The sequence below is a fragment of the Calypte anna genome, chromosome 3 (genome assembly GCF_003957555.1).
Source record: "Calypte anna isolate BGI_N300 chromosome 3, bCalAnn1_v1.p, whole genome shotgun sequence".
NCBI lineage: Eukaryota > Metazoa > Chordata > Aves > Apodiformes > Trochilidae > Calypte > Calypte anna.
In genome coordinates this window covers 18,223,751-18,251,738 of record NC_044246.1, presented here as the reverse complement: position 1 = coordinate 18,251,738, position 27,988 = coordinate 18,223,751, and the positions used below count along the sequence as shown (strand labels likewise).

The following is a 27,988-nucleotide window of genomic DNA, read 5'->3' as shown; positions in this document are numbered from 1 at the left end:
TGCATGAGCACTGAATAAATAAAACCACTTCTGTTAACCACTCAAACAAGTTTTACAAGTAGTTCTGAACTTTATTCGGCAACGAGACTTCAGACATCTTAATCCCCCCACACTGCTTTGAAACCTAATTATCATAATGTGAACCCGAATGTTAGGTCCCTTTCAAACTGCCAGTGCTATGAAGCAGAAAAGTAATGGGAATTAAGCTAGTGTAACATTAGAAATGTAGAAGCATGGAACTTGAAAGTGACATTTGTTAAAGCTGAGAGAGCATAATGTAGATATTCAACAACATAAAACACATTTAAATTGAAAAGGATATTTAAAGCATGTGCAGACACCTATAAAATACAAGTGGGCCTAAAATCCTGTAGAACAAACATTTCTAAATCAATTTCTTGCCACCAAAACCCAACTTCAAAAGGTATTAAACAGTCCTGTTCTACCTTACATTTACAAGTGCTCTAAAGAAGACAATTTAAACACTAAAGGAAAGCCGATGAGAATTTTACAAGACATTACAGACTTTCCCCTATGTCACAGTACAGAAGTGTTTGAACTTAAACAGCAATAAATTATTAATTATATTGCTAATAAAGTCTCAAGTGCAAGAAAAGATTTTGCTGAAAGTGGTAGAAAAGGATTTTGCATCAAATTTAAAACCAAGTATAAGAGAACTTAAATACCAAGCCAACTAAAAACCAATACCAAATATACACTTTCCTGGTTGCATTCTTAGCTGCTTGTTGAAAATTATTAACATTCATAATACCCATCAAACTTGCTTTTCTAAATATAGAGCTGAATACTTTATTCTGAGTATAACACTCTCACAAAAAAAGACCAATAAGCATTTTTGTATTGTGACAATGAAACCGCTGAAGTTGAAAGGAAAAGTGATTTTCTTTTTTGTCCAAATATGATTGTCAAGCTGTTCATGTTGTCCTGCTCTAGCATAGTTCATATCCTATTCAGCTTTCATTTTCAAGATTCCTACAAGCACCAGCAATCAAAGAAAACCAGCTGTAGTGACTGAAACACAGAATGAGATTCCTGAAATATATTTTCAAGATTTTCATTTAATCCAGAAAGGCCAATGGAATCCTAAAAGTTCATCATCAGCCATGTTAATACTGGACACACTGTTGTTTCATTTATATTATTGGTCCTGTTAAAACAAATACACTTGCCTAAACCAGAACATCTGTTTTGGTTATAATACAATGTAAGTTTGGCAAGAACTCACAATAGCACTAGCATAAATAATCAAGAATATTTATTGAACCTTGTAACAAAAACTGATTTGTAACAAAAAAACCTGAAGACTAGATATAACTGTCTCTGGGCTCTAGTCCAGATCTAATCTAAGTCAATAAACAGAGCTCTAAAGGGGAAACATTTTAAAAAAAAAAAAAAAAAAAAAAAGCCTGCAGTTATTTAGGTTGGATGTAGGTATCTGCAAAGATGTTAGTTAGAAAAATAGTGAAAAAATATTTGCTTTAAATCATAAACTGTCAAACTAAGTCCAGACAGGTTTTAAAACCACTTGAAAAATGGCACAATGGTGCTGTATACCTCCTTCCCTACTACTGTATTCACTGATTGGTCTTCCCTTTGGAAAACATCAGAACAACTACACACAGTTTGTACTTGTCATTCCTGAGGATTATTACTTTAATAATAATCAGACTGTTATTTTAGGTGCTTGCTTTTCATATATTTACTAGCACTAAAAACAACAAATCAGTTAACACACGAATACTGTCATGTTTGAGAGAAACTGAAATGAAGAAAATTATTTCTGAAGTCTGTTTTGATACTGATACAACCTAAATATTTTAAGGCGAGAATCAGTTAATTTGATTCTTCCCACACAACTTAAAATGTTGAAACAGTGTTGTCCTTTAAGTCTACACTTAAGGGCTCGCTGAAGTTGGATACTGAAGCCAAGGAATAACTTCATGCACAATTCCAAAATTACTGTTCAGGGCTTCAGTAGAAGAGAGACTAATTCAGCATGTACTGAACACGCAAGCCATCAGTTAACACTTCAGCTGGTTGTTAGCATTAACCCTCTTTGGGAGCATCCCTGTCCAGATTATCTGTGCATGCATCAACTGCACACACCTTCTTTCTAAAATTACAGACTCAATCACTCACTCATTTTCCTGGAGACACACAATCTAAGTTCCACATGATGAACTGGAGATAAAAATACCCAGATTTTTAGTCTTTTTTAATGATTTCTGATCCTATTCTCCACTTTCAACAAAAAAAAATCTAGTACTGTAATACAAGCTTTGTTTGCCAAGGCAGCCAAAGTCTGTAGTACCTCTGTATCTGCCACCTTTCTGAATGACAGCTTAAAAAGTTGATTGGGATTTTGGTTTTAAACCACTATAAAGCAATCGAGCCTCATCAGCCAAGCCACTTTACATTTGGACACATTTAAAGAAAAAAAGATGAAAACAAATTTAATTGGCAGTTCTCTGAAACTTGCACACAGCCATGAACTGATCTGTGCTTTGATGGGCAACAATTTCCACTTTTGTGCATCTCAGTGAATCACTGTGAGAAGCTGAATGCATGAGAGATGCTATTACATTGGATGCAACTGACTCATTCTAGTACGGTTTAACTACAGGAGGGTTTGTGTTCTCTTCTGGGTTTTGTTTGTGGGTTTTTGTTTCTTTCTGTGTGTTTTGTTTTCCTACAGTTCAAACACTAAACTGATTTGTAAATCCTTTTTTTTAGCTACAAATGCAACCTGCTGAAGCAGATCTTCTTCAAAAATTAACTGTTCCAATATTACTTGAATTGTTTCTTGGAGATTTTAATTGAAAAAGGATTTATAAAGATCACCTGATCCAAAAGCATACCATGTGTTTCCACAGAACTCATTATAGATCTGTATTCAGCCTATGTGCAAGCAAAGCCCTCCTATCTTTCCCTGTCATGAGGGAACAACATAATCAAGGGAAGATTTTGCAGATGGAAACAGAAGAACATTTTGTGTCTGAGAGTGCAAGCTCTGGGGGACTTATTTATTAAAAAAAAAAGATAATCAGCTGAGCTCATTCTTCCAAGTCATCTTTCCTAGTTCCCCTCACAAGGTACAGCACTTCTCACAATGTATGCCTTCTGTCACCTACTGCTCAAATGATAATTCTGTACTAATTTGCTCCTCATTTAGCAAGTAGCAATTGCATTTTTTTACCTCAGACTGACATAAACTCCAGGCACTTTGCTAGCTTGGCAGAAGTAGGAGGTGGATGCCTGGGCTCATGTTTCTTTTCTGCTACTAAGAAATAGAAAGGAGATGAAGGAGAGTTTTCTGGAGATAGAACACAAGAGTATCTTGAAGCATTCAGTGGAATGGCTGGGAAACCCAGCACCAGATAATGCAATGAAATGCACAAAAAATGAGTTTAGCAGAAAGGGAAATACAGGGACCACAGTCTTCAAGAAAACCTCAGTCAAGGCTGTTAAAATGTGACAGTCCATCTGCAAGTGCAGCTTAGTGGTAAACCCACAAACACACACAAACAGAACTTTACAAAGTTCAACAGCACCAAATGTCACCTGTAGCAAGCAGTAAAAAAAAAAATTACATTATTCTGATTTTTATTTTATTTTTATTTTAATATGCAGTACCTCAGTGTTCTGCAAATAATTTCTGAAGGGGTAAGTAGCTCTTCACCAAATATGAGCATAGGACAAGAAACCCATGAGCAATATAAATATATCCAGAAACCAAAAATGCTTTTGGCTGTGGTCATTTTCACTTCCAGGAATTAACGGGGCAGTTTAAACAACAGCAATTATATATTTTTCCTACAAATAGTGGTAGTTTTTTAAAATATGAAACATTAAAAAATTAAACATTAAAAAAAAAAACAACAGCTCGACAACTTGAGTTCTGTCTTAGTACACTCATTCTAATTACTATTTCACAAGAGTTTTTATCAGTTCTACTGGCCCCAAAAATTAATATTGATACTCATTCAGCTAATTCTTAAAAAACCTGAACTGTAAACAGGGAGAAAATATTAAAGCAAGAGAGTAAAACAGAGTGAGAAAACCATCCACCACAATATTATACAAATATTTTTTTCTGTGAAAACTAAATAGCTATTTACATATTTTGTAATATAATCAATAAATTAAAAAAGTAAATCACCACTCTTGCAGACAATGTGCTCATGCCAATAGAATTGATTTTTACTTTTTATGTAGATGAAATTAAACATCTGCCATAAATGACACAGTATGAAGTGTTTTCCACTCTCTGTAGTTACTAAAAATTCACTGCTTTAAAGATGAATTCAAGCTAGAGGATGCCTAATTTTTCAGAATTTTAAGCAGCCTCCATCCTTTGCAAGCAATCAGATCCCCCCTATTATATTTTCTGAAAACAAAAGGGTGATTAAGTACCACATTTTGTGAAAATTTACTTAGAAATCTTTGAAACAAAGAACAAGTCCAATTAAATGATAGCATATGCTAGCAAGAATAATACATTTGTTGAACATTTATGTAAACTAACTTCCTAATCTATAGAAAAATGGCCCCATTAAATGCATATAGTAGTATGGACAAAGAAAGGCCATAACTTTTTGGAAGATTTAACTAATTTTAGTATGTAAAAACAGTGCAAAGTAAATATTGCTGTTAAACTCCAGAAGAACATACAATCCAAGGTAAATCACACACACAAAAAAGCTGTGCATTTTAAAAAAAAAACAGGTTTGCATGAGAGAAAATAAAGTGATACAGTACAGTTTCCTTTCAAATCAACATTAGAATTCAAGAAACTAATGTACAAAATTTGACATTTAGAAAGGATAAATATTGTCACTACTTTCTGCTACTTATTAAGCAAGATATTTTTTCCAGGTCATTCAATACTCAGAGGATTAGCAAGTATCCCATACTAAAGTAAGACAACACAAGCTTTACTTTTTGCATTTAAACCTCATTTACCACGAAACAGACAAACAATGCCAAACACAGGACTTTGGCTTTCTGGGTTGCTATTCTCACATACTTTGTTACAGTGATAACAGCAACAGAGAGAACCTCAGGAAGAAAAAGTAAAATGCTTCATTGAGTCTCTCCTACTGACTCAGGAGAGCTTCTTTCATGCTCCAAAGAACCACAAGATATTTTGCTTTGGCTAGAAGGATGGGTTAAGCACTACTCAAAAAATAAAGACAAGGCAGTAAAAAGAAACACTTAAAAATTACATTTAAAAGTATTAAGGTTAAAATATATTGAATAGATGAATAAAGCAGCAAGCAAAGCAATCTTACCAGTAAACAACATCCAGTGGTGCAAAATATTTCTTCATAATTAAGTCAGCAAAGTAAGCTTCTGTTTCTCTGCAGGCCGTGCCATTGCCAATCACAACAGTGCTACAGCTTTGCAAAAGGTACAAAGATGAACAATTACTCTTCTATTTTAGACTTTTTCACACATAGTATTCAAGGCACAATAATGACCAATACATCTTATTTTATATACCACAAGGCCTGGAGTTAATGAGACCATATTCCTAGTAATACCATGGTGTTTAACAGTTTCAAGAGATGAGTCAAAAATTTCACTCATTTATAATGGAACTGAACAGGGGTAATATCTGCAGAAAAAACCCGAAAATTGTATTTAATATTAAGGAAAAATTAAAATGTTATTTACAGTCCTCAAACTTTTCACCTCATATTTCCTTCGTCTGCTATGAATCATGAAAAAAAGCAGAAGCCCAAGCAACTGAACTTTAATTCCGTAATGAGAACATCGTAGTTTGCAACAGTTTGCAAGTTCAGTGCCTCTGATTGCCCCTACCACAGCCCTTCAGTCATCAAACCACCTCATTTAAAGCCAATCTAACTCTCAAAGACAAACCGGACTCTATGCTGTGGCAGTTCAGCAGCTGATTCAGTGGACCAGATGTCTGTCCACAGGGGATCCCAAAACAGTTGGATACAATAACCCTTTAATTATGCTGCCCCCATTTGCAAGTCCATCTGGAGATCTAACTGAGCAGGATTTCCTTTGCTTAATAAAACTCTTCCAAAGACTGAAATGTGGCTTTTGGAGCAGGAAAAGATTGATGATTGCTTTGGGGGTTGTGGGAGGGTAGGGAGACTGAGGCTAAACTTATTCCTTAGCTGAATGTTAGTTTTTATTCCTAAAAATAAATGGATTGACAACATGTTACAGGGATATATATTCAGAGCACAGTGGAAGTTTCTTTAGCATACTTGTACTGTAGCAGAAGCCGCTTTATCTTCTCAGCTTCACGAAATCCTTGACCAGAATGTAAGTAAACAACATCAGTATGGAGTATCTGACCTGGAGCAATGAAAGGCAAAGCCATTTGATAAAAAAAAAACCCAAAGATCTAAAAGATACATCCTGTAGAATTACTGAAGTTATTTTGAGAGTTCACAAAGAAAGCTTCTCAATAAGCCATCTTTCCCTTTTATTTTCGTAAACAAGTAGAAGAAACCTATGGTGGGCAGATGACTAAAATGCTTTGGCTGCCAAAGCAAAATGAGTGGATACATTTCCTAGTTCCCTGGAACATATGTATCCAGCAAACAATGAGCATCTAGTCATATTAGGCAAATACAGTGTGTATTATATTGTCAGAGAAAAACTAAAAGTCACTGCAAAAGATTTATTGCTCTAATAAATTTCCAGATCCAGTAAAGAGAGATTAAAATTAGGAATGCAGTCTCTGGAATTGAAACCCAGCAGCTCTATAACTCCAACGCCAGCTCTGGTCGTCATCCCATCCACCACCTCTGTAAATAACTGGTAATGATAGTTTATGGTACAATACAAGTTAATAATCATTTACCTTATCTTTATTGCCATTTTAACACATCAAGAACGCATCCTTCCTTATAGTCTCTCTAGGTGGATATTTTCTCAGGCAAAAGGGAAAATAAACCATTTTCATGTGAGTTTAATGGGGTACATATCCCCAGATCAGACTAGGATGAATTAGGGAGGTTCTGCTCTATATCTATCTAAAAACTGAAGTAAAAGTTCTGAAAATACAATATTTCTGACTTCTCACATTAACACACATAATACTAAACAAAACCAGCTGATAAAGTGTCCAGATGTCCAAGATATTACGCATGGAAAAAGCAAAGTTATAGGAAGTATATACAGTTAAATTTTGCTTAACAATAAAATTCCCAGGTGTTCTCTTTGCTGACTACTGAGAGGCACAATTATTTGAACCTGCATTCAAGAAGGCAAAAGGGATTTTAAAGCGTATTTTAGAGAGAAATAATAGCACCAAAGGAGACACTGGAATGCTAGAAACTTAAACTTAAGAAAGGCTTCCATGACAGGATGCATTAAAAGCCCTAAAAGCTTCAGGAAAAAAAGCAATTTGATAACAGGGTAGACTTTGAAAACAATCTTTCCTCTAAATGAATGTATTTTTATCAGTCCTTTCAAAAAATATTTTTAGCTGAAACTTACTGGTTGGTGAAATAATGGCCAACTTGCAGCCATGTTTGTAGCCAGGATCCACTCCCATTAAAGTACGGCCTCTCACAGGGCTGGTCAGAAGCAACTGGCGCAGATTTCTCCCAAACATCATCACAGACTCCTTCTCTGCATCAGATGTCAACTTTGATCTTAGAAGGGTGGAAGCAAAGAAAAAAAAATTATTTCCCCCTCAGTTAGCTTTAAATGCACTTCTGAATTGTTCTGAAGTTGAAAGGCTTATTCCGATCCTGTTTTCATTATCTTTAATTATATATTACACTTCCAATCAAGTTTTTGACACTTTTTAACAAAGGATCAGCTATGATCATCTCATTCTCGTTCTAAAAAAGTAAATCAACAGAAGTGTAACAGAAACACCTATAAAAATGCACACATTCAGCTAACATTCAAACATCAACACATGATTTTGAGCAAAGACCAGATCTTTACTAAAGCTGGTATCTAATTGCAAAAAGAGCAGATCTGAAGACAGCAAGGATTGACTACATCATAACTTCCCAGTTTTGGAAAAAAAAGGCTGAACATTTAGGCTGAGAGGTACTAGAGGGATACTGGAAGGGCCTATCCAATCAACTGGCAACACACAAAGACTCATGAGACATCTCTGAATTACATTATTTAAAAGTCAAAGAAATGTGTAGACTTGAGACCTTCCTGGGAGAGCATTCTACTTCCTCAGAACCAAACTAGAAAGCTGATGGGCTCATGATATTCCCTACCTTTTTTTTCCATATTCTTCAACAGAAAGAAGTGAGACAGTGAACTAGGGACTGACTTTGATTACTTCAAGCAAGAACACTTACTGAGGAGAGTTGTAAGAAACACGCGAGTCTTGTCACATGAAGGTTTACGAGATGCACAATGTCTTATTTGTCAGATATCAGTAAGACAAGGGATAAGGACAAGCATTTTGTCATGGTATGGTGTCTTATACAAAAAAAGCAAAATTTAGAAAGTAATAAGGACACAAATATTCATCACCTAGTGGCTGCTTTTTTTTTTTGCAAGTACTCATTTTCATCTGCATTGTCAATAACTACAATAATTAGGAGAGCAATAGCAATCCACTAAAGTCTTCATTTAACTTAAAGGGTAGCCAGTGCACCTATTCTCCTTTTCCTTTTACCCATCACAAGTAACATTTGTGTTTATTTTTATCAGAGTTCAAACACAACCCTCATAAGAGCTATTTGACATGGTGGGACATGAAACTTTTACGAGTAATTTTCAGTTGTGGAAGTACTTCAGGAGCCTAACTTGAGTTCACTCAGGATCCAACCAACCAGCTCAGCCCTGTTTTATTCCACAGTGGTACAGAATGAGAAGTCCTCATTTTCTCTCGTTTGTAAAGTCAGACAGTCTCTTTCACACCTTAACAACTGAACATTTTCTAGGCAAGTGTGCAACAGCAACAGGCTGCTTACATCCCCCTACTTTTTGTTTCTGTATCAAGTAAACCAAATTAACACAGACATGACTTAAAGTGAGATGGTGAAGGGTATACATGCATTCAAAGATTCCTTAGCAATCCAAATGTACCCTCACCAAAGAGAAGACACTCTGTATGTTGCCATCACTTAAAACAAGAATATGGGAATGCCTACACTAGTTTGGGTAAGTAGTGCCCTCTGTCATACCAGGGGGTCCTGTCTCCAGGTGTGGCTATAACCTGTCTCCTGGGGAGCTGATACAGCAGCACCAGTGAATCTTTCCCATAATTTCACCCTAGCTTCCAATTTCTTTCAGCTCCCAGTATTTCCTGAGCTTAACATGATTTGTTTCTTCAGTAGCCTGTAACAGATCTCTTGTCCAACAATCTTGTCTTCTACTGAACCCATGCATATTTCTTATATCCACATAGTTCATTGGCAGCAATTTCTGTAGTTCCATCATAAACTCAGCAAATAACAGTTGATACCTTTTAGTTGGAAGCTGAATCTTTTTAATTTGTCTGGCCCTCTAGGTTTTACACTACAAAAAAGTAAAATTTCTCCCTAGACATCCTGTACCACTCTTCACTCACACTTCATCTCCAAATCCACTCTTTTCCAAGCTGAAGAGTCAGTAATTCTTCACACAGAGATTACTTCATACCTTGTTCCCTTTCATTGGATCTTGTCAAGTTCTAATGAATCCTTTTACTATTTCCTCCCTCCTTGAGGTTGAGAGGACAAAAATGGTCAACAATATCCTAAACACAGGCAAACTAAATCAAGACAATGTTTTGTCTTTAGTGCTTAAACTGAATAACCTTATCTTCTGAGCACTTAACATTTACGTGGGGATACTTTCCACAGTGCCAAAACATCTTTCCTGAGTGTCAGGACAGCTCAGGGTTCATAATTTTCTATAGAGAAAGAAAATTACTTCCCATTGCAAACATCATTTCACATTTCAGTTGCAATTTCATTTCCTGAACATTCAGTCTTGCAGCATCGTTCTCCTATTCTTAAAAAAGGAAATAAAAATAACCTAAAGCTAAAGAAGGAGCTTCTTCCAGGTAGAGTCTAGGGGCAGGACAATTTGATACTACTTGTGAGAGACCAGAGAAAACAAATACCTAAACATCACAGTCATATGGGTCTTTTACATTCATGTACAACAGATATTCAGTCTGTCATATGTGCTCTTAGAAATTAAGAGTGGCTTGTAAACAAGGGAAGGCTGAACACTCTTGAGCTGGAGGCTTTATACAGAAACAAGCCTACTTCCAGCTTTCCATCTGTCCCAGAGATATGGGGTCCCTTTTGCCCACAAGGCCAGTCCTCCCACACCACAAATTCCCATCAGTCCATCTGTGAAGGGATACTTGTACAGGAATTAAAATTGTCCATAAATGCATGCTATTAGTTACGTACACCTTATGGAAATCATGTTTAATATTAGCATAGAGATACAGAAATTTTTATAGTAACAGGAAATGTCCCTTAAAGTGCCAGGTGTGTAGGGGGAGCATAATATGGCCTTTCTATTACATAATATCCTGTATTTTTTTATTTAAAATATAGACTGCCTCTCACTCAACACTTGTATGAATGGCATGATCTACCGTCCCAAGTACTGGCCCTAAATTTCAAGTTTGGAATAGTCATTTGATCCTCAAGCAAACTACCTTAAACAATCTAATATCTTTCCCTTTTTCAGTGCACTACTGGCTTCATCATCCAAATGGCAAGATGTCCTGCTTCATGTTTTTCCAATTTGTGACAGTCCTCATTGGTACAGCACTAATAAAAGGCAGAGGTAGATAGCAGTCCTCTGCTCTAAGCACAAGAATGGTTATTTTGTTTAAAAAGAAAAAACAAAACCAAGAAGCAAACAAAAAAACCCAAACAAAACCAATACCCAAATAAAACCCAAAAAAACTTTTCAGTTGTTACTTTATTAAAAAATATCAAATCAGAATTTCAAGTCACTCTCCTGAACTATATGAAGCACTCAGACTCCCATATACAGTCTGAGAGTCAATCCTTTCTGTGGAAAAATATCTGCAAACCAGCTTCAGGTGTGAAACAAGATACAGAGAGAAATGTTCGTGTCCCTGAAGACAGAGTAGAGAAAGCACTCACTTTAAGAAAGCATGGAAAATTAGGAAAGGATTATCCATTAAAAATTATGTCCATGCTGTATCACTTGCATCAAATCCTAAAGGAATCATTCCATGCAGTACTGAAACAAAATAAAATGGATTTCAAGGAGCCAAAAGCAACACTGGACATCATTATACCAGATACAAGAAATTATGATAACTGACAGAGTGCAAGAAAGGAAATTAAACAATAAGGTAACTGTCTTGCTGGCAAGTTTCATTCTTCTGATCATTGAAAGCACCAGAAATTTCAATAAACTCTTGGAAACTTTCTGTTCCAACATTTAATGATTAAGAAAAGAAAAAAAGAACAGTGGGGGATGGGATTGGAAATATTAAGGCTAAAAGAAAGTACTGAATACTTTAGCAGCCCTTTGGAAGAACACTGAATATCAGCTTTTGATGTTGGTGGAAAGAGAATAAGAGAGGATAAGGGTTAAATGGTCATGGACCAGGAACTCTATGGGCAGGTGCTTTGCATTCCTCTATACAGGACATATTTCAGCTTTTCCTCATGAGATACCAACAATCATGCAAAATTACCACAATGAGTAAAACAAGCCACTCAGGAACAGCAGTAAGCTTTGCATTCTTTGCTTTTATGACTTGTGAGCTATGTCTAAGAAATAGCAGGGAAGGAAACTTTTTTTACTTTTTTTTTGTTTGTTTGTTTGTTTCATAGAATCATAGAATTGGCTGGGTTGGAAGGGACCTTAGAGATCATCAAGTCCAACCCTTGATCCACTACTGCTGCGGTTACCAGACCATGGCACTGAGTGCCACATCCAGTCTCTTTTTAAACATCTCCAGGGATGGAGAATCCACTACTTCCCTGGGCAGCCCATTCCAATGTCTGATCAGTCTCTCCGTAAAGAAATTCTTTCTAATATCCAACCTAAACTTCCCCTGGCACAACTTAAGACCGTGCCCTCTTGTCTTGTTGAAAGTCATCTGGAAAAAGAGACCAACCCCCACCCGGCTACAACCTCCTTTCAGGGAGTTGTACAGAGTGATGAGGTCTCCCCTGAGCCGCCTCTTCTCCAGGCTGAACAGCCCCAGCTCCCTCAGCCTCTCCTCATATTGTCTGTGCTCGAGTCCCTTCACCAGCCTGGTTGCCCTCCTTTGGACCTGCTCCAGGACCTCAATATCCTTCCTAAACTGAGGGGCCCAGAACTGGACACAGTACTCGAGGTGTGGCCTCACCAGTGCCGAGTACAGGGGCAGAATCACTTCCTTGGACCTGCTGGCCACGCTGTTCCTGATACAGGCCAGGATGTCATTGGCCTTCTTGGCCACCTGGGCACACTGCTGGCTCATGTTCAGCTTCCTGTCAATCCAGACTCCCAGGTCCCTTTCTGCCTGGCTGCTCTTCAGCCACTCTGTCCCCAGCCTGTAGCGCTGCATGGGGTTGTTGTGGCCAAAGTGCAGGACCCGGCACTTGGCCTTGTTGAACCTCATCCCGTTGGAATCAGCCCAACTCTCCAGTCTGTCCAGGTCCCTCTGCAGAGCCCTCCTGCCTTCCAGCTGATCCACACTTCCCCCCAGCTTAGTGTCATCTGCGAATTTGCTGATGATGGACTCAATCCCCTCATCTAAATCATCAATGAAGATATTGAACAGAACTGGGCCCAACACTGATCCCTGGGGGACACCACTGGCGACCGGCCACCAACTGGATGCAGCACTGCTCAGCACCACTCTCTGGGTCTGGCCCTCCAGCCAGTTCCTAACCCAGCACAGGGTGCTCCTGTCCAAGCTGCAGGCTGACAGTTTTTTCAGGAGGATGCTGTGGGAGACGGTGTCAAAGGCCTTGCTGAAGTCCAGGCAGACCACATCCACAGCCTTCCCCTCATCCACCAGTCGGGTCACCTGATCATAAAAGGAGATCAGGTTGGTCAGACAGGACCTGTCCTTCCTAAACCCATGCTGGCTGGGTCTAATCCCTTGTCCATCCTGTAGGCGCTGTGTGATTGCACTGAGGATGATCTGTTCCATGACCCTGCCAGGCACTGAGGTCAGGCTGACGGGCCTGTAGTTTCCTGGATCCTCTTTCCGGCCCTTTTTGTGGATTGGTGTGACATTCGCCAACTTCCAATCATCTGGGATGTCCCCCGTGAGCCAGGACTGTTGGTAGATGATAGAGAGAGGCTTGGCGAGCTCTTCTGCCAGCTCCCTCATCACCCTTGGGTGGATCCCATCCGGTCCCATAGACCTGTGGGGATCCAAGCATCTCAGTAGGTCACTGACTGTGTCCTTCAGTATTACAGGGGGGCTGTTTAGATTCTTGTCACCTTCTATAAGCTCCAGAAGCCATCTGTCCTCAGGGTAACTGTCTTTCTGTTGAAAACTGAGGTAAAGAAGGTGTTAAATACCTCAGCTTTTTCTTCATCTTGGACAACTATATTCCCACCCGTGTCCAGTAAAGAATGGATGTTTTCCTTGCCCCTTCTTTTGCTGTTGATGTATCTGTAGAAGGACTTTTTGTTATCCTTCACAAAGGTGGCAAGATTCAGTTCAAGTTGTGCCTTTGTCTCTCTAATTTTCTTTCTACACAATCTAACTATATTCCTAAATTCCTAAATTCCTCCTGTTTGTTTTTAAACAGAATAGAAAACCTTGAGCAACCTACTGCTGCAGCAGCCCTCAGTGTCATAGACAACACACAGGCCACAGAGTCCTGGTTCCCACCTGATTCTCTGGTGGGAACCAAAAACACAATAAAAGAACCCTGAAGAAGCTTTATGTCAGTTTGCTTATTTATAAAAGCAAACCACAAATATTCTAAGGGAGTTTGACTGTAGAGAGGGCTAACAATGACAACTACTTTCACACTCCTGAAACAGAAGCCAAGAATTGAACTCACCATCACAACACGTTCACCATTTCAGCAAAAAAAAAAAAAAAAAAGACACTGTGCCTCCCCTAAAGTAGCTATGTGTACTGTGGTCACAAAATGTGAAATTCACAATAGCAAAAAACAGACTCACAGACGAAAAGAGGTGAAGCAATCCTGCTTGCAATGTAATGATTAAACACAATATTCACTATTAAAGAAAACCCAAAAGTCATTAGAAATATCTCCTGTTCAAAACTTCAGCTGGCAGTTCTTTTCAGAGAGCAAGAACATAGAACACTGAGCCCCTGATGCTCAGGAAAAAAGTGCCAGGAAAAAAATCAAATGTGAACAGAAACAGAACAGACACGCAGGCAATGAAAACCCAAGATTTCAGAATGTGATTTCTGATTTTCGGTACTGAATAGCCAATACATGTCATTTTGACACAAGTAATTTCAACACTTCTGGTCCAAGAAACAGGGTCTGCTTGATAATCTCCATTTGAACTACCTCAAAACAGTTATTAAAATTCAGGTCATATGTCAGAAACCTTCCCAGAATAAAACACATTATGTTTTGGGGACCTTCTCTTGTACTCAAGAGAAGAACCACACTGCAAATATGTTAGCCATTACAGGATAACATTTTTACAATGTAGACTTTTTGACATATTAAATAATTTTTATTATGCAGTAAACTCCTGTAAGTACACCATAAAAATACCTTACTAATGTTACTTCTATAACACTAAGGTTCAAGTTTCCTTTAAATTTAGAACAATCTTACAGAACTTAAAGTGACATTTTGTGTGATGACATCATTACTACAGTATAACCAGAAGCAAGTTTACTGACATCTCCAGAGCCATCACAATACCTGTAAAATGATAACAGACTAACACTCATTCTTTCAACACAAAGTGCAGATGACAAACATGAGGGACACCTCCCAGCACAACAATAACTTCGCTAGTTTCTTTCAGACAGGTGAAAATAAAAAAAAAAAAAAAAGGGTCAGAACACTGTCACTGACAGTACTATTGCTGTGACATGAAGAGCTGCTGGTAAAATTCAGTGACATAATGAATGCTACTAAAAGGTAAGAGATACAACTGTTACGATTTTGTAGATCTAAACTGTACTTCATTAGATAAATGGTTTGACATACAGGCTGAGGAAGTTTGGGTTGTTCAGCTTAGAGAAGAGGAGGCTCCAAGGTGACCTTCCCATATGTGAAGGGGGCCTACAAGAAAGCTGGGATAGGGTTTTTTACACAGGTGTGTAACCAGAGGACAAAGGGAAATGGTTTCAAACTTGAAGAGGGGAGATTTAGATTAGACATTAGGAAAAACTTTCCTGTGAAGGTGGTGAGATGCTGGAACAGGTTACCCACGAAAGTTGTGGCTGTCCCTTCCCTGGAAGTGTTCAAGGCCAGGTTGGATGGGGCCTTGAGCAACTCGGTCTAGTGGAAGGTGCCTCTGCCCATGCAGGGGGGGTTGGAACTAGATGATCTTTAAGGTCCCTTCCAAAACCATTTTATGATTCTATGACTTTGTGAATGCACAAGCAACAATTCTGTAAACATGTAAAAGGTTTTATTAAGTCAAGCAAGATCAATTTTCTACTGTAGCTTGAACTGGAGAGGGTCACAACTGAAATGTACAGAACCAAGATCCATTCACCAAGATAGTTCATTCCTGCTGTAAGCACAATAAAAAAAACCAAAGCCCACAATGGTATTTTTAAGTAGCTAAAAGTTATTTTAATAAAATGTTGGGGAGGGAACTGTTAAGAAATTGGTAGTATGAAAATACACACTCATTCTGGGCTTACCTGAATTCTCTACAGAGAAGAGGATATATAAGGCGCTTATATGCATCCTCCACTGAATTCCGTAGTATGCTCATTAATTCTGGTTTTAAAAACTGTTTTGGTCTCCATCTGCAAAAAAAAAAAAAAAAAACACAAAAACAAAAAAACCAACCCAGTAAGAAATATTTTAGGAACACACTCAATAACTCAAAAATAATTTTGAAAAATACCTTTACATTGAATGTAATGTCACATAAATTGCATTATTACTACAGCAAAGTGGGTATGAAATCATAATTTCAAATATGAATGGAAAGTTGCTCATGGTTCTACCAGAAGACAAGGCCTATCTTTTATCTCTTTTTTTTTCTTCTCTTTGTTTGTTTGATAGGTATTAGAACACAATCAGAATTTATGTTTTAAAGGGAATATTTAAGAAAAAAGTTACTTTTCACTTTGAGAAGTCAAACCTTACCACAACTGAATGAAGGACTTAGTTCCATATTAGCATTAGGGTTGCATTCTTTGCTATTGCTTGCTACATTAAAAAAATTACTAAACATCCTCTATAGCTATCAGTGCAGAGCTACTAATGTAAGGCAACTGTGCCCAGAAGAAATTCAAAAGCTAAACTCATGTCAATTAATGAAACTCAATTCAAATTTCATTTGTAATGCTTTGAACATCTCTATGTATTTCTATTCAAGCTCAAGATGAAATCTATTCATCTTGTAGCAGTCCTTTAAAAAAAAAAATCCACAAAACAGCAAAACCCAAACAACTTGCAAATTGTTTTTGCTCTACTTGTTATTGATTTATTTGAAGTGTAAATAATATTCTAGCAAAAGCAAAAATTAAATAAACAATACAAAACACAAGACTACTTCCCATTTTCTAAGACAAACTCTCTGGAGCATTCCCTTTTCTAAGGAGATTGTGCACAGTGCTTATAGCTGTAATAATTACCTCAAATCTCATCCTAAAATACACCTCAGTTTCAAAGCTCCCCAGAGAAGACATCCCAGATTCCACTGACCTTTTTGTTTTAGGCAACATTACTATGGGGTGATGGGGCAGGGGAAAAGTCCCTTGAACAAGTGTAACTGACTCACTGAGACTGTCTAGAGAATAAGCACAGGGAAGATTGAGGACATGCATCAAGACACATTAAACTCAAATAGAAGTAACGACTATGAACATATTCTGTCATTTTGAAAAGAAGTAAAAAACAGAAGGACTATTTGTATCAGAGTTTTCTTCACTTAGTGTATTCTTTAAATTCCGAAGTCTCACCTAAGTGAGATATACACATATTTTTCAGTATATGCAAGTCATTTCTGGAAGTCTTTTTGTCCATTTCTGTGTGGTTGGTTGTGTTTTTTTGTTTGTTTCAGTTTGGGGTTTTTTGGCTGTTTTGTTTGGGGGTCTTTTTGTTGGTTGTTTTTATTGTTTTGGGGTTTTTGGTTTGGTTTTGGATTTTTTTGTTTATTTTGTTTTTATATGCAATATTATAGATTCATGCCCATTTGATAAGATGCTCATGTGAAAGCCAAGGCAAAAAAGGACCAAGTTTTACTTTTGACTTTTTTTACTTTTACTTGCTCAGAAATATTGAGAATCCTAAATTGTAACTCAGACAGCTTTTTAGTTGAAGGGGATCTAGTTTCCTGAAACAGCTTTCTTTAAGCATCTACACATTTAAGAGTTGAGAAATGTGTGATCAAGTCAACACTGCATTAATGCAGACACAACATGGGAGCAGAATTAAGTTTACCACTTAGTTTTACAACATCCAGAGTTGTGAGTGCTTAGCCACACGACCTCATCACTTTGCTAACAGTTTTTGCAAATAGTTCTATTATACTTATTTGTAACTAGAGACTCTTTCCATACCTATATAAAATTGGCAGAGGCTTTAAACCTTCTTATTACCATCCAATTCTAAAAACATTAACCTTTTACAGGTGGCAAGTGTGACTACACTCCACCAGAAAATATCCTCAGCACAAATAAGAATGGATTTGGAAATCTGGCAGCTGTATTACCCTCTCTTCCATCCACTAAAGCTAGGCAAACCTTGGCTCTGTAAAAAGTTTATCACGGCAGACATTTTTATTACCTGTCTATATATAAATTTTTTTAAGCATTATTCTATTAATATCCAAACAGTAAGCTCAATCATAGCAAGTACTGCATTTTAATCATTCCAGTGCTTCATGAGGAAAGACAAAAATTCACTTCACTGCAAAAAAACAAAGCAAAAGCATGTCTATATAATTTTAAAGATCACTGAAATCTAGTTATGCTTCCCTCTAAGAATAGATTTGTTTTCTGGCAAGTGCTGGGAGTTTTTCAAGAACGCCCTCATGGAAGCACAAAAATAGTTCATCCCCTTTCAAGGCAAAGGAAGTAATCACAGATCCACACATGCAGGGACAAGGCATCCACATATTCTCTGGGCAACATGGGCCAGTGCCTTGCTATCCTCACAGGAAATAATTTCTTACTAATGTCTAATTGAAGTTTAGCCTCTCCCAGTTCAAAGCCATTCCCCCTTGCCCTATTGTATCATGTCCTTATATAAAAAGTCCCTCCCTAGAGCTTTCCTGTAGGCCCCCTTCAAGTACCAGAAGGCCACTGTAAGGTCTCCTTAGAGCCTTCTCTTCTACAGGCTGAACGACCTTGGCTTTTTCAGCCTGTCTTTGTAGGAGAGATGCTTTAGCCCTCTGATCACCTTCATGATCCTCCTCTGGACAAGAGTAAGTGGAACAAGAGACATCCTTGGCTTTACTGTGAGCTTCTGAGTCTGCTCAAAACCAAAGGAGAAGCATACCAGAAATGAATACCCATTGACAACTACAAGGGCATTTCCAGAGTCTGCAGAGATGCAGTTAGAAAAGCAAGAAACTCAGCTCAAATTGAACTTGGGCAGAGATGTCAAAAACCACAAGATGTGCTGTTCAGGTACAAAATAACAAGCAGAAACAGAAGGAAAATATTAGCCCACTGTTAAAGAGAAGAGATTAGTCACCAACACTGAAAAGGCAGAAATTCTCAACACTCTCTTCACCTCTGTCCTTACCAGCAGCTGGACCCCAAGCCTTGGGAGTAAAAACCCCAGCTGATGCAAGCACAGACCTGTCTGTCAGTGAAGGAAGAGTTGGTATGCAAATTATTACAATATATACATAATCTTTGGGAAGCTGTGGAGATCAGGGGATGGATCAGAAGACTGGAGGAAGGTGGATGTTGCTCCATCTGTAAAAAGGGCTTAAAAGGGGGAACCAGGAAACTGTAGGCTCATCAGCCTTACTTCAATCCCTGGTAAAGTTATGAAATGGAAACTCCTTCCCAAGGAACAACTCCATGATGTCTCTACACTCAAAGTCAGCTAAGCAGCCCCTCTATGGCTGTTTCTCATTGATCTTTTTTCTGTATCACACTTCACAAGTACATCTATGGGTCCAGTGCAGTTCTAGTGTTAATGGAGCTAAGTTCATCAAACCACAGAAATTCCACCACCTGGGGAAAAATAAAATACATAGGGCTAGGTATAAGGGTATTCCTGAGTTTTCAGCACAAACCTGAATTTCAAGGAAACAGATTCTTCTACAGGCTATTCTGAACTTGCAAAGAAAATACATTCATCCTAGAGGGCATCTACGTGGAGCTCAATGCAATAAGGAAGAACTCCAGCCTTTCAAAACCACTTCTCATTGAAGGGGCAACTAATGCTCAAAAATTCACCTCTGAAAAACAGATAAAGGTCAGTGTATTTGCTAATAATTCAGTAGACAGTAGATAACACTGTATTGTGTGAATCTATCCTAGATGCTGATGTATCAAGATCTACTAAAATCACTCCTTCTGAAGTTTTTTGATACTGGAGAAACTGTCCTTAAACAGCATAAAGCTAGAGGCATACATAGCCTCATGAGTGACAAGTATTAATAAGTAGTTTCATTTCCAAGATCAATATTCTTTTTATCTCAGGATGACTCACAGAAATGTATTCAACAATAACAACAAAATATCTCAGTTCACATCCTACTATCCTTTATGAAGCAGTGTCAACCTGTTCCATTATCTGTGGCTCACAGTGGTTCCAAATTCTATCACAGACACAGTAAAAGCAAGACTGACAGATGTGTTCTGTCTACAGATTATACATTTTGGGGGAGGACAGAAATTTCCCCATAGGCATTAAAACTAGCATGAAACTTAGGTGTGTTCAGCAATCCTGAGACTTTACTGTAAAAGAAAAAAAGTTACATGCTCTTAGTTCAAGGAACATATTTCGTTATCTAGACAAACCATATTTTACTCCTTTCAGGGGCTTCCATGTTGGAAACAAACCCATTAAGTTTGTTTCTATTGCAAAAAGAAACATTTTTACCACGTCCCTTCCTTGGACTTGGTGTGGACAAAAAACACATGCTAGGACATTATTACAGTATACAACTTTATACATTAAAAAAGCAGATATTTTCCTATCTTTTTTCCTCCTTTTGATTATTCAGTTTTAGGATGCAAAGGTAGAAGTTTCTAAGGTATCTTCAGAATAGTGCTCAAATCTCAAACTACTGAGAAAGAGAAATCTGTCTTTTATATATGCAAGACAATGAAGTCTGGATCACAATACTCTTCAGCAGGGAACACCAAGATACAGTTTCCAAGAAAAGACTCAGATATACTGCACAAACCAACATATATTTAACTTAAACGTTTTCAAAAAAACCTCAAAATTATGCAACAGTAAACATCTCACTTCAGGCTTAAAAAAACAGCCTGTAAGAACAAATAAGAAATAATAGAGTAACTCTATATTTTAAAAAATTCAGTTGCTTGAAGAACAGTTCCAGAACTCCCCAAGTATGGTCAAATGCACAATCTTTTTCAGCTACAACAGTTGGAAACACAGAATAAGAATTGGCCATGTGCTCATTTCACCCAGTCTAGTAAGTATTTGTTTAAATTGTTCTCTTAATGTAACAAGACATGTGAGGCACATTTCAGTACACAGCTGTCTATAGGAAAAAAGATTCCTGTAAGAATATGTATCCATGCAGACCTTTCATTGACACACCACCAACAGAATTCATTCTTCACCCCGTCAGGAATGTTGACCTTCACTGTCAGGATCTTCAGATTTTCCCCTCGGTTAATGGCCAGAATCTGAATGCAAACATAAATGGCAGAGACAGATGACACACAAAATATCCAAAAGATAAACTTATCAACATTTGTGTACGCACTTGCTTGACATTCTGTTGCAAATCGTGATGGTGGTACAGTAAATCAGTTCACAAAGTACTAGCATGTACAGATAACATCTACAATTTAAACACAGATTAAATCATGCCCTGGCATAACAAATCACATATTTTTCCTGGAGTCTGCAAGCTCAAGACCCAGTTTATCTTAAACATACTTTTATTACAAATCCACATGAACTTAGTTGGTGGAGTAATCTTATTTAATAATCCAAATTAAAACTCAAGAAATTAACTGAAAAGTTATTCCAATCAGAACTAAATATGAGAAAGGGAAAAAGATAGTTCTTAGCTTCAGGCATCGTTTGCTTCCTAAAATCAATCCAGATTCAAAAATAATTATGAATCAGAACTTCTGTCCCAAAGGTAACCAGCTTAATTTGAAAGAGGATGAATTTTTTAGTTACTCATCTAGTTCATAAATACCTGAAAATATTATAGACTCTTTAGCTTAGTATTAGCACTTCAGCCTTTAAATGTATGCACGTATTTCCAGCAGGATCTCATGTACACAGTTGTTTATTCATAATAGCAAGCTAAATACGGTTGCATGCACACCATCTACACACAGAGATCTATTTTAAAAAAAACTCTGTGGCTCTGCATTTAAAACCAGGATCACAACATGACTGGTGGATCCTGAAGGATACTGGAGGGCATCTATTAGTCTGGTTTCTCTGCAAATATGACGAGTGTGCACCTGAAGCAATCCTTTAGTATATATTAAGATAACTTCCTGGTCAAGAGATTTTAGCAGCTACAAATAAAACCCACACATTTCATTTTCCCTTTCAAAGTGTTTCAAAGAGCAGAAATAAAAAAACACACCTATTAGAAGTTGCCATTCCTGTATGACTACACATGTTGCTGTATGTAGCAGGCCCTGAGCACTGTCACAACAGAGCATTCTGTGTCAATCATGAACTTTAATTCAATCACTAGCTAACTCAGACATGTCACATATGTTAAATACAGTGGTTTAAAATGACTTCAGGACATAGTACCAATTTACGTTTGTCAGCCGTACTGGTCTTGTGACATACCAGGCCTGACATATCATTGAACAACAAAGCTAATAATAAAGATTGCATGTGAAATATTATAGCATTTGGTACCTTTACTGCCAAAGCAAATGTTTTCATGTAGAGATTAGAAAGACACATTTTAACAAACCAAATGCTTCCATGTTTATTCTGATTTTATTTTCTTTTTTTAAAGAGAGAAAGTTAAATGTCAAGCTAAAATGAAAACAAAATGATGCTTGTGACAGCAAAAGTATCTAATAGAATTATAATGTCATAATTCAGCACACTGTTAGTGGGGTCAACATTTGCATCACATTTTCTTTCCTGGCACTCCATCTGCAGAATGTGTCAGTCACCTGAACTTAAACCAGCTGTATTGCAGTCACTCATATTTTCTACATTTTTGTTCTTAGACAACCTGTCTATCTTGTTCTAAATGAAAAGCATTCAGACAAGAGTTATCAGCCAGGAAATGCTCAACTAAGCAAGTATTTACTGAATTTCTCCTCCTAATATAATAAAGGTGGGTTTGTTTTGATTTTATTTTTTAAAGTAACAGGTTCAAATACAGCTCTTCTAGACACAAAGTAAACTTTCAGTTCTTGAAAATACTTTTTATGCAAGACTGGAACAGATCCAGAGGAAGGGTTAATGAAAACCATGTACATTTTTTAAAAGAAAGCAACAACAATAATTTGATGTAATCACAAGATTCATCAAACCTTATGCTGTTTATCTGAAAAATGCACCCTTCACGTTGCACAGCTCTCCTCTGTGTTCCAGATTTGACTCCCTGAATAAGACTTGCATATTTTACAAAGGACTTTAATTTCCTATTCCTTTTCAAGTATAAAACTGAAAATAGAGTACTTGCCTCAATCATTATACTTTTTCCATTAATTTTTTTCCTCCCTCCAATTCAGACATGTCCAAATAGAGGAAAGCAACCCCAAAGCAGAAACAAACACTGAACTGTTTAGTCAAAAATTCAAATAAACTCTTGACAAACTTTTTTCCTTAGTTATGACAGTGTTGGTACAGCTACCCAGCTACACCCTAAGCGTCCAGTTAGGTTCCCCTTGCTGCCAAAGGAAGGAACTGTGGCTGAATCACGGGTACCCATGGGTACCCAATCATGTCAAAACCTGGAGTCAGGCTTTTTAAACAAATCAAGGCTTTTTCCTCATTTCAGTTTCAGTGCTTTAACCTTCCTCAGTCAAACAACCTGACTCCATGCCAGTTCTGATTATTCTGTGGCATGTCTCAAGACATCTCATTGTCACAAGGTGACAATGTCACAGAAAGTAATCCAGAACTATAGCAAGTGCAATGACAGGTGCCAAAGTGCAGACCCAAGCTGCAGCTCCCTGCACACCAGTTAACCCCTTTGTAATACATGCTGCACAGCACACTCATGGCTATAAATGTTTTTGGTCATGAAGACACAGTTTATTTTCTTATAGGTAACATGACAGTCTCCTGCCCACTTCCTTTACTTACTTGCAAGCTAGAGTATGCTTAGAGTAGACTTGTACACAGACCTTTAAGATTAGTAGCACTTCCATACTCAGGCATTGAGTAGTTGCAGTACAATATTTTATAGAATCCTTTATTTGTAGCTGTGCAAAGGGGTGGTTGAAAGCTGACTTCTACTTCTGCCTCTGGGTAAATTCATTGGGAACATTTGTCTGTACACAGGTGCCAAAGGAGTAGAGGTGGTGTTCGTAACAGTGAATTTTGCTATTTTTCAAACACAGCCATTTAACCTGCAGTCTGAGGGGATTAATTAATTTTATAAATCCCTCAATTTCAGGCTTCCCTGCTTATTTTTCAAGTATCTGCTACACTGTAAAATTCTGAATGCAACCAGAAGCTTCACACTTGCAGACATCTTCACCTGTTCCAATGCACATTCAAGAACCCATTTTTAACCAGCTTTTTGAATGGAGAAAAGAACTACTTCTTCAAAGCCTTAGCCAAAGGAGAAACTAAAGACTGTTAGGTATTAAAAAGCTTGGTTATAACCCAAGAAAATAAGGGGAGGCAGTAGGGGGAAGTAATTTGCATCAGCAAGGTATTAAGGTTGGGTAATACAAGAACTTGAGGGTCATGAGAAAGACTTTTGAAAATACAATTCTTGGGTTTAAGCTTAAAGAAATGGCAGATAAAGAAAACACTTTGCTTACTTCATCATCAAAACAAAAGACAGACAATGTGCTAGAATAGGCAACAGCAGTAGCAGTAGCATGTAGATGAAAGTTGGTATGGAAGAGTGCAAAACCATCCTGTGATTATAGGACTACCAGTTGCAAGAAGAGTGCTTATTACTTCACTGGGAGCCAGAATGGAGAAAAAAGAAGCATTAAGGTTAAAAAAGGATGCCTTGAACAAGTTGTAAATGATGCCATCATACCAAAAAATACCTCTACAGCCAAGACATATCTCAATGCTCAGCATTCACCACTCTCAAGTACAGGAAAAACTAAACTTTCTTTGACAGCTACAGTATTCATCAACAATAAAGCACCCCTACAAAATCCATAAAGCACATCTCATGATGGATCTATGGATCGTTGTGATATGTTACCACATCAGTCATAGCTTGCTCTACTGACTTTTCCAGATGCTCTCGTTCCACCAAATAATTACTGATATAGATACAGTTAATGTTCACAGTACAAAGAGAACAATTACAGGTACCTCTTCAAACATCAACTGAAGGCCTGTCTATTAAAAGCACTTGTAGTATTTTAATCTTTAACTTAACACCATCCATACTGGGAGGTGGGAGGCCAGGTTTAAAATTAGCCCCATACACATTGAGTTGGTTTTTTTTTTGGTTGAAAAGAGGGTCCAACCAGAAGGAGGTTTTTTTATGCTTGGTTTGTTTTCTGAATTTTGTTTTGAAAGCTGGGTAATCATGACCAAAACAAGACACAATCACTTGGTGATCAGTAATGAATAGGGGCAAAGTTCTTGAGAGTTGCATTGGGTGCATCCCATTCCAAGTCACTTATCCTTTATCCTCTTCTTGGCAAAACTTGCTATGCACTGGTCAACATAGGAAGGGAGGAAAGGTATGATACATGCTGAACACACCAGTATGGAAATCACTGATTATAAATATTTTTTTAATGGTAATTAATTGACAACTGAATAATCAGTCCTCTGCTCAGTTCTGAAGACAAAGATTAACAACTTAGTCCTTTACTTCAAGAATTTTAAAGTCTTTATTATCCTTGACAGCTAATAGTAAAAAGAAGTTTTAAGCAACAAAATTCAAATTCACCTTTGCTATAGTTAAAATTCTAAGAAAAAAATCAATTTGTAGGTGTACCTGATGATGCTGAATGTTCTTTATATTACAAGAAAACTCATGGTACAGTTGGAATTTATCAATATCTTTTTCGTTTCCACTTTTGGATGACACTTTTGCCAAGGCTGACTGGATACAGATGTACCTCTGCTGACATCTGAATAAAGGAAACAAATGTTAATAAGGCATCTTAGTGTGAAGCTTGTAACAAGTCATTAGTATTAAATACAAATTAATTTTGGGTCCGTCCAATCACAAGTTATGTTAATTCTGATTACCTACAGCCCTGTATTACATTTCTCAATGCTGAGACTGTCACAACACACTGACAAGAGAAGAAATTCAAGCAGACAGCAGAAAAAGCTGAACATGGCCCTTCTACCGAAGGACTTAGTACCCAAAAACCCAGCTGCTGCACCTCACAGTAGTCGGTTATTGGTTCAACTTCACACAACAAATTTTGTGAAGTTGCAAAAACATTAGAGCCATTATCTGCCTGACAGAAACACAAGTTCTCTCTTGAATCTACCCAGCTTTGAGCACCTGACACCCGTAAAACTTTTCATTATATTTAGAAGTAACAGAGATACCAAACGACAGCTTCTTGAATGGTCCTACTTATTATTGTACATACAACACACATACAACGGCATTTATTAGTGGTGCACTGTGTATAAAATTAAGGAGCTCCTAGTGGTCCCAAGAATGAAAGTGATATTCTGGTAGTAACAGCACATACTTTGCAAAACCACCCCATCATTGAGATGATCACATTGCTATGCTCCAGGCTGTTGACAAAGCTGGTGAATACTCACAATAAAAAGCAAACAAAAGTCAAACAGAACTGAGCAGATTCAAACCAACACTGCATGCTCCTAGGAAGGTATCTGTTCTATCTCAAACAAAACAAAACCAAGCAACTATTATCCCTGGGACACAACACATCACTTTGTGGAGTTATTACATCATAAAAGAAAATGTAGTCAGCTGACAGCCAAAGGATCAGTAACTCCTGCTTTAAAAACAGTCACATTGGCCTGCCGGATTCAATTCCAAGGCCAAAATCAATCATCACTGCATGATAATTACACTGACTGCTATCAAGCAGTAAATATTGAAGTAATTATAAATAAACAGTAAATACTTCAGCAGCTACACCTCTGGAAAGTCAAACCTTGAAGGAAATTCAGAGAGAAAACTGTCCCTTACAGATGACTAGCTGCAAAGCAGACATGCTCTACATGAAACAGCTTTTGGAAGTCATACTGTCACACCATGCTCACATATCTCTCCTCCAACAGCCAGACAGAAAGGCTAAGGAACCTCTCCTGAACAAATGAAGGGATGGACCAAATGTATTGGCACAGTAACACTGTTTTCACAACATTTAAAAAAATTAATAACTGTACTGAGTTTACACAGCCAGGTTTCAGGCTACAGGGGTGGCTTCTGCAAGAAGCTGCTAAAAGCTTCCCCCACATCCAACAGAGCCAATGCCAGTTGGCTCCAAAATAGACCCTCTACTGGTCAAGGCGGTAGCACTTCTGTGATAATATAGTTTAAAATGGGAAAACGTTACTGGAAAAAACTGCAGGTGCAGAGAAGGATAAGAATATGCAAGAGAAACAACTCTGCAGACACCAAGGTCAGTGAAGATGGAGGCAGAGGAGATGCTCAATACACCAGAGACTCCTCTGCTGCCTGTCATGCAGATCATGGTGAGGTGAGGCAGGCTGTACCCCTACAGCCCATGGACGGCTGCAGTGGAGCAGATATCCACCTGCAGCCCATGGAGGACTCCATGCCAGAGCAGGTGTTTTCACCCAAAAGAGGCTGTGACCCCATAGGAAGCTTGCACTGGAGCAGATCTGCTGGCACGACTTGTGACCCCATGAGGGACACACACTGGGGGAGTTAGTAAGAACTGCAGCCTGTGGGAAGGACTTGTGTTGGAGAAGTTCACGAGGGACTATCTCCCATGGGAGGGAACCCACACTGAAGAAGGGAAATAGAGTGGAGTCCTCCCTCTGAGGATGATGGAGAGGCAGAGACAACAAGGTATGATGGGGACAGGGAGGAGGCAGAAAAATCAGGAGTAAAGTTAAGCCTGGCAAGAAGGAAGCAGTGAGGGGAAGGTGCTTTAACACTCATTTTTATTCTTTCATTACCCTATCCTGATTTGATTGGCAATAAATTCATTTTCACCAAGTCTGCTTTGCCCATGACAGTAGTTGGTGAGTGATCTCCCTTGTCCTTACCTAAACCCATGAGCCTTTCATTACAGTCTCCCTCCCTTGTCCAACTTAGGAGGAGGACCAATGGAGCAACTCTGGTGATCAGCTGGCATCCAGCCAGGTTCAAGCCAGCACAATGATACACATGCACACTAGGAGCTTATCCTACCAAGTATCAAACTTGGTAAAATCAAGTAAATCAAACTTACAATTTTCTGATAAAATCCAGTGTATCTTTATCTTTAGCAAAGATGTCAGCTAAAATATGCTGTACTCCAGCCTCCACTTCCTTGATAGTTGAAAGTCCTTAGAAGAAAAAAACAGTTAATAATTATTTAAAAGTAATATGAAAAAATACTTTACGCAACTGC

At 37.9% G+C, this 27,988-nt stretch overlaps 1 protein-coding gene across 1 annotated transcript in view; it reads right to left on the bottom strand.

The window, feature by feature from the left end:
* The window catches only part of SRBD1 (S1 RNA binding domain 1), a 124,174-nt gene that overhangs the window by 80,726 nt on the left and 15,460 nt on the right, over nt 1-27,988 (bottom strand). Inside the window, exons 9-15 of the mRNA XM_030448612.1 lie at nt 27,827-27,923; nt 25,405-25,540; nt 20,841-20,944; nt 15,791-15,898; nt 7,504-7,661; nt 6,264-6,354; nt 5,313-5,420 (exon numbers count right to left, since the gene is read on the bottom strand). Of these exons, the coding sequence (XP_030304472.1) occupies nt 5,313-5,420; nt 6,264-6,354; nt 7,504-7,661; nt 15,791-15,898; nt 20,841-20,944; nt 25,405-25,540; nt 27,827-27,923 (802 nt within the window). The remainder of the gene's footprint in view (nt 1-5,312; nt 5,421-6,263; nt 6,355-7,503; nt 7,662-15,790; nt 15,899-20,840; nt 20,945-25,404; nt 25,541-27,826; nt 27,924-27,988) is intronic.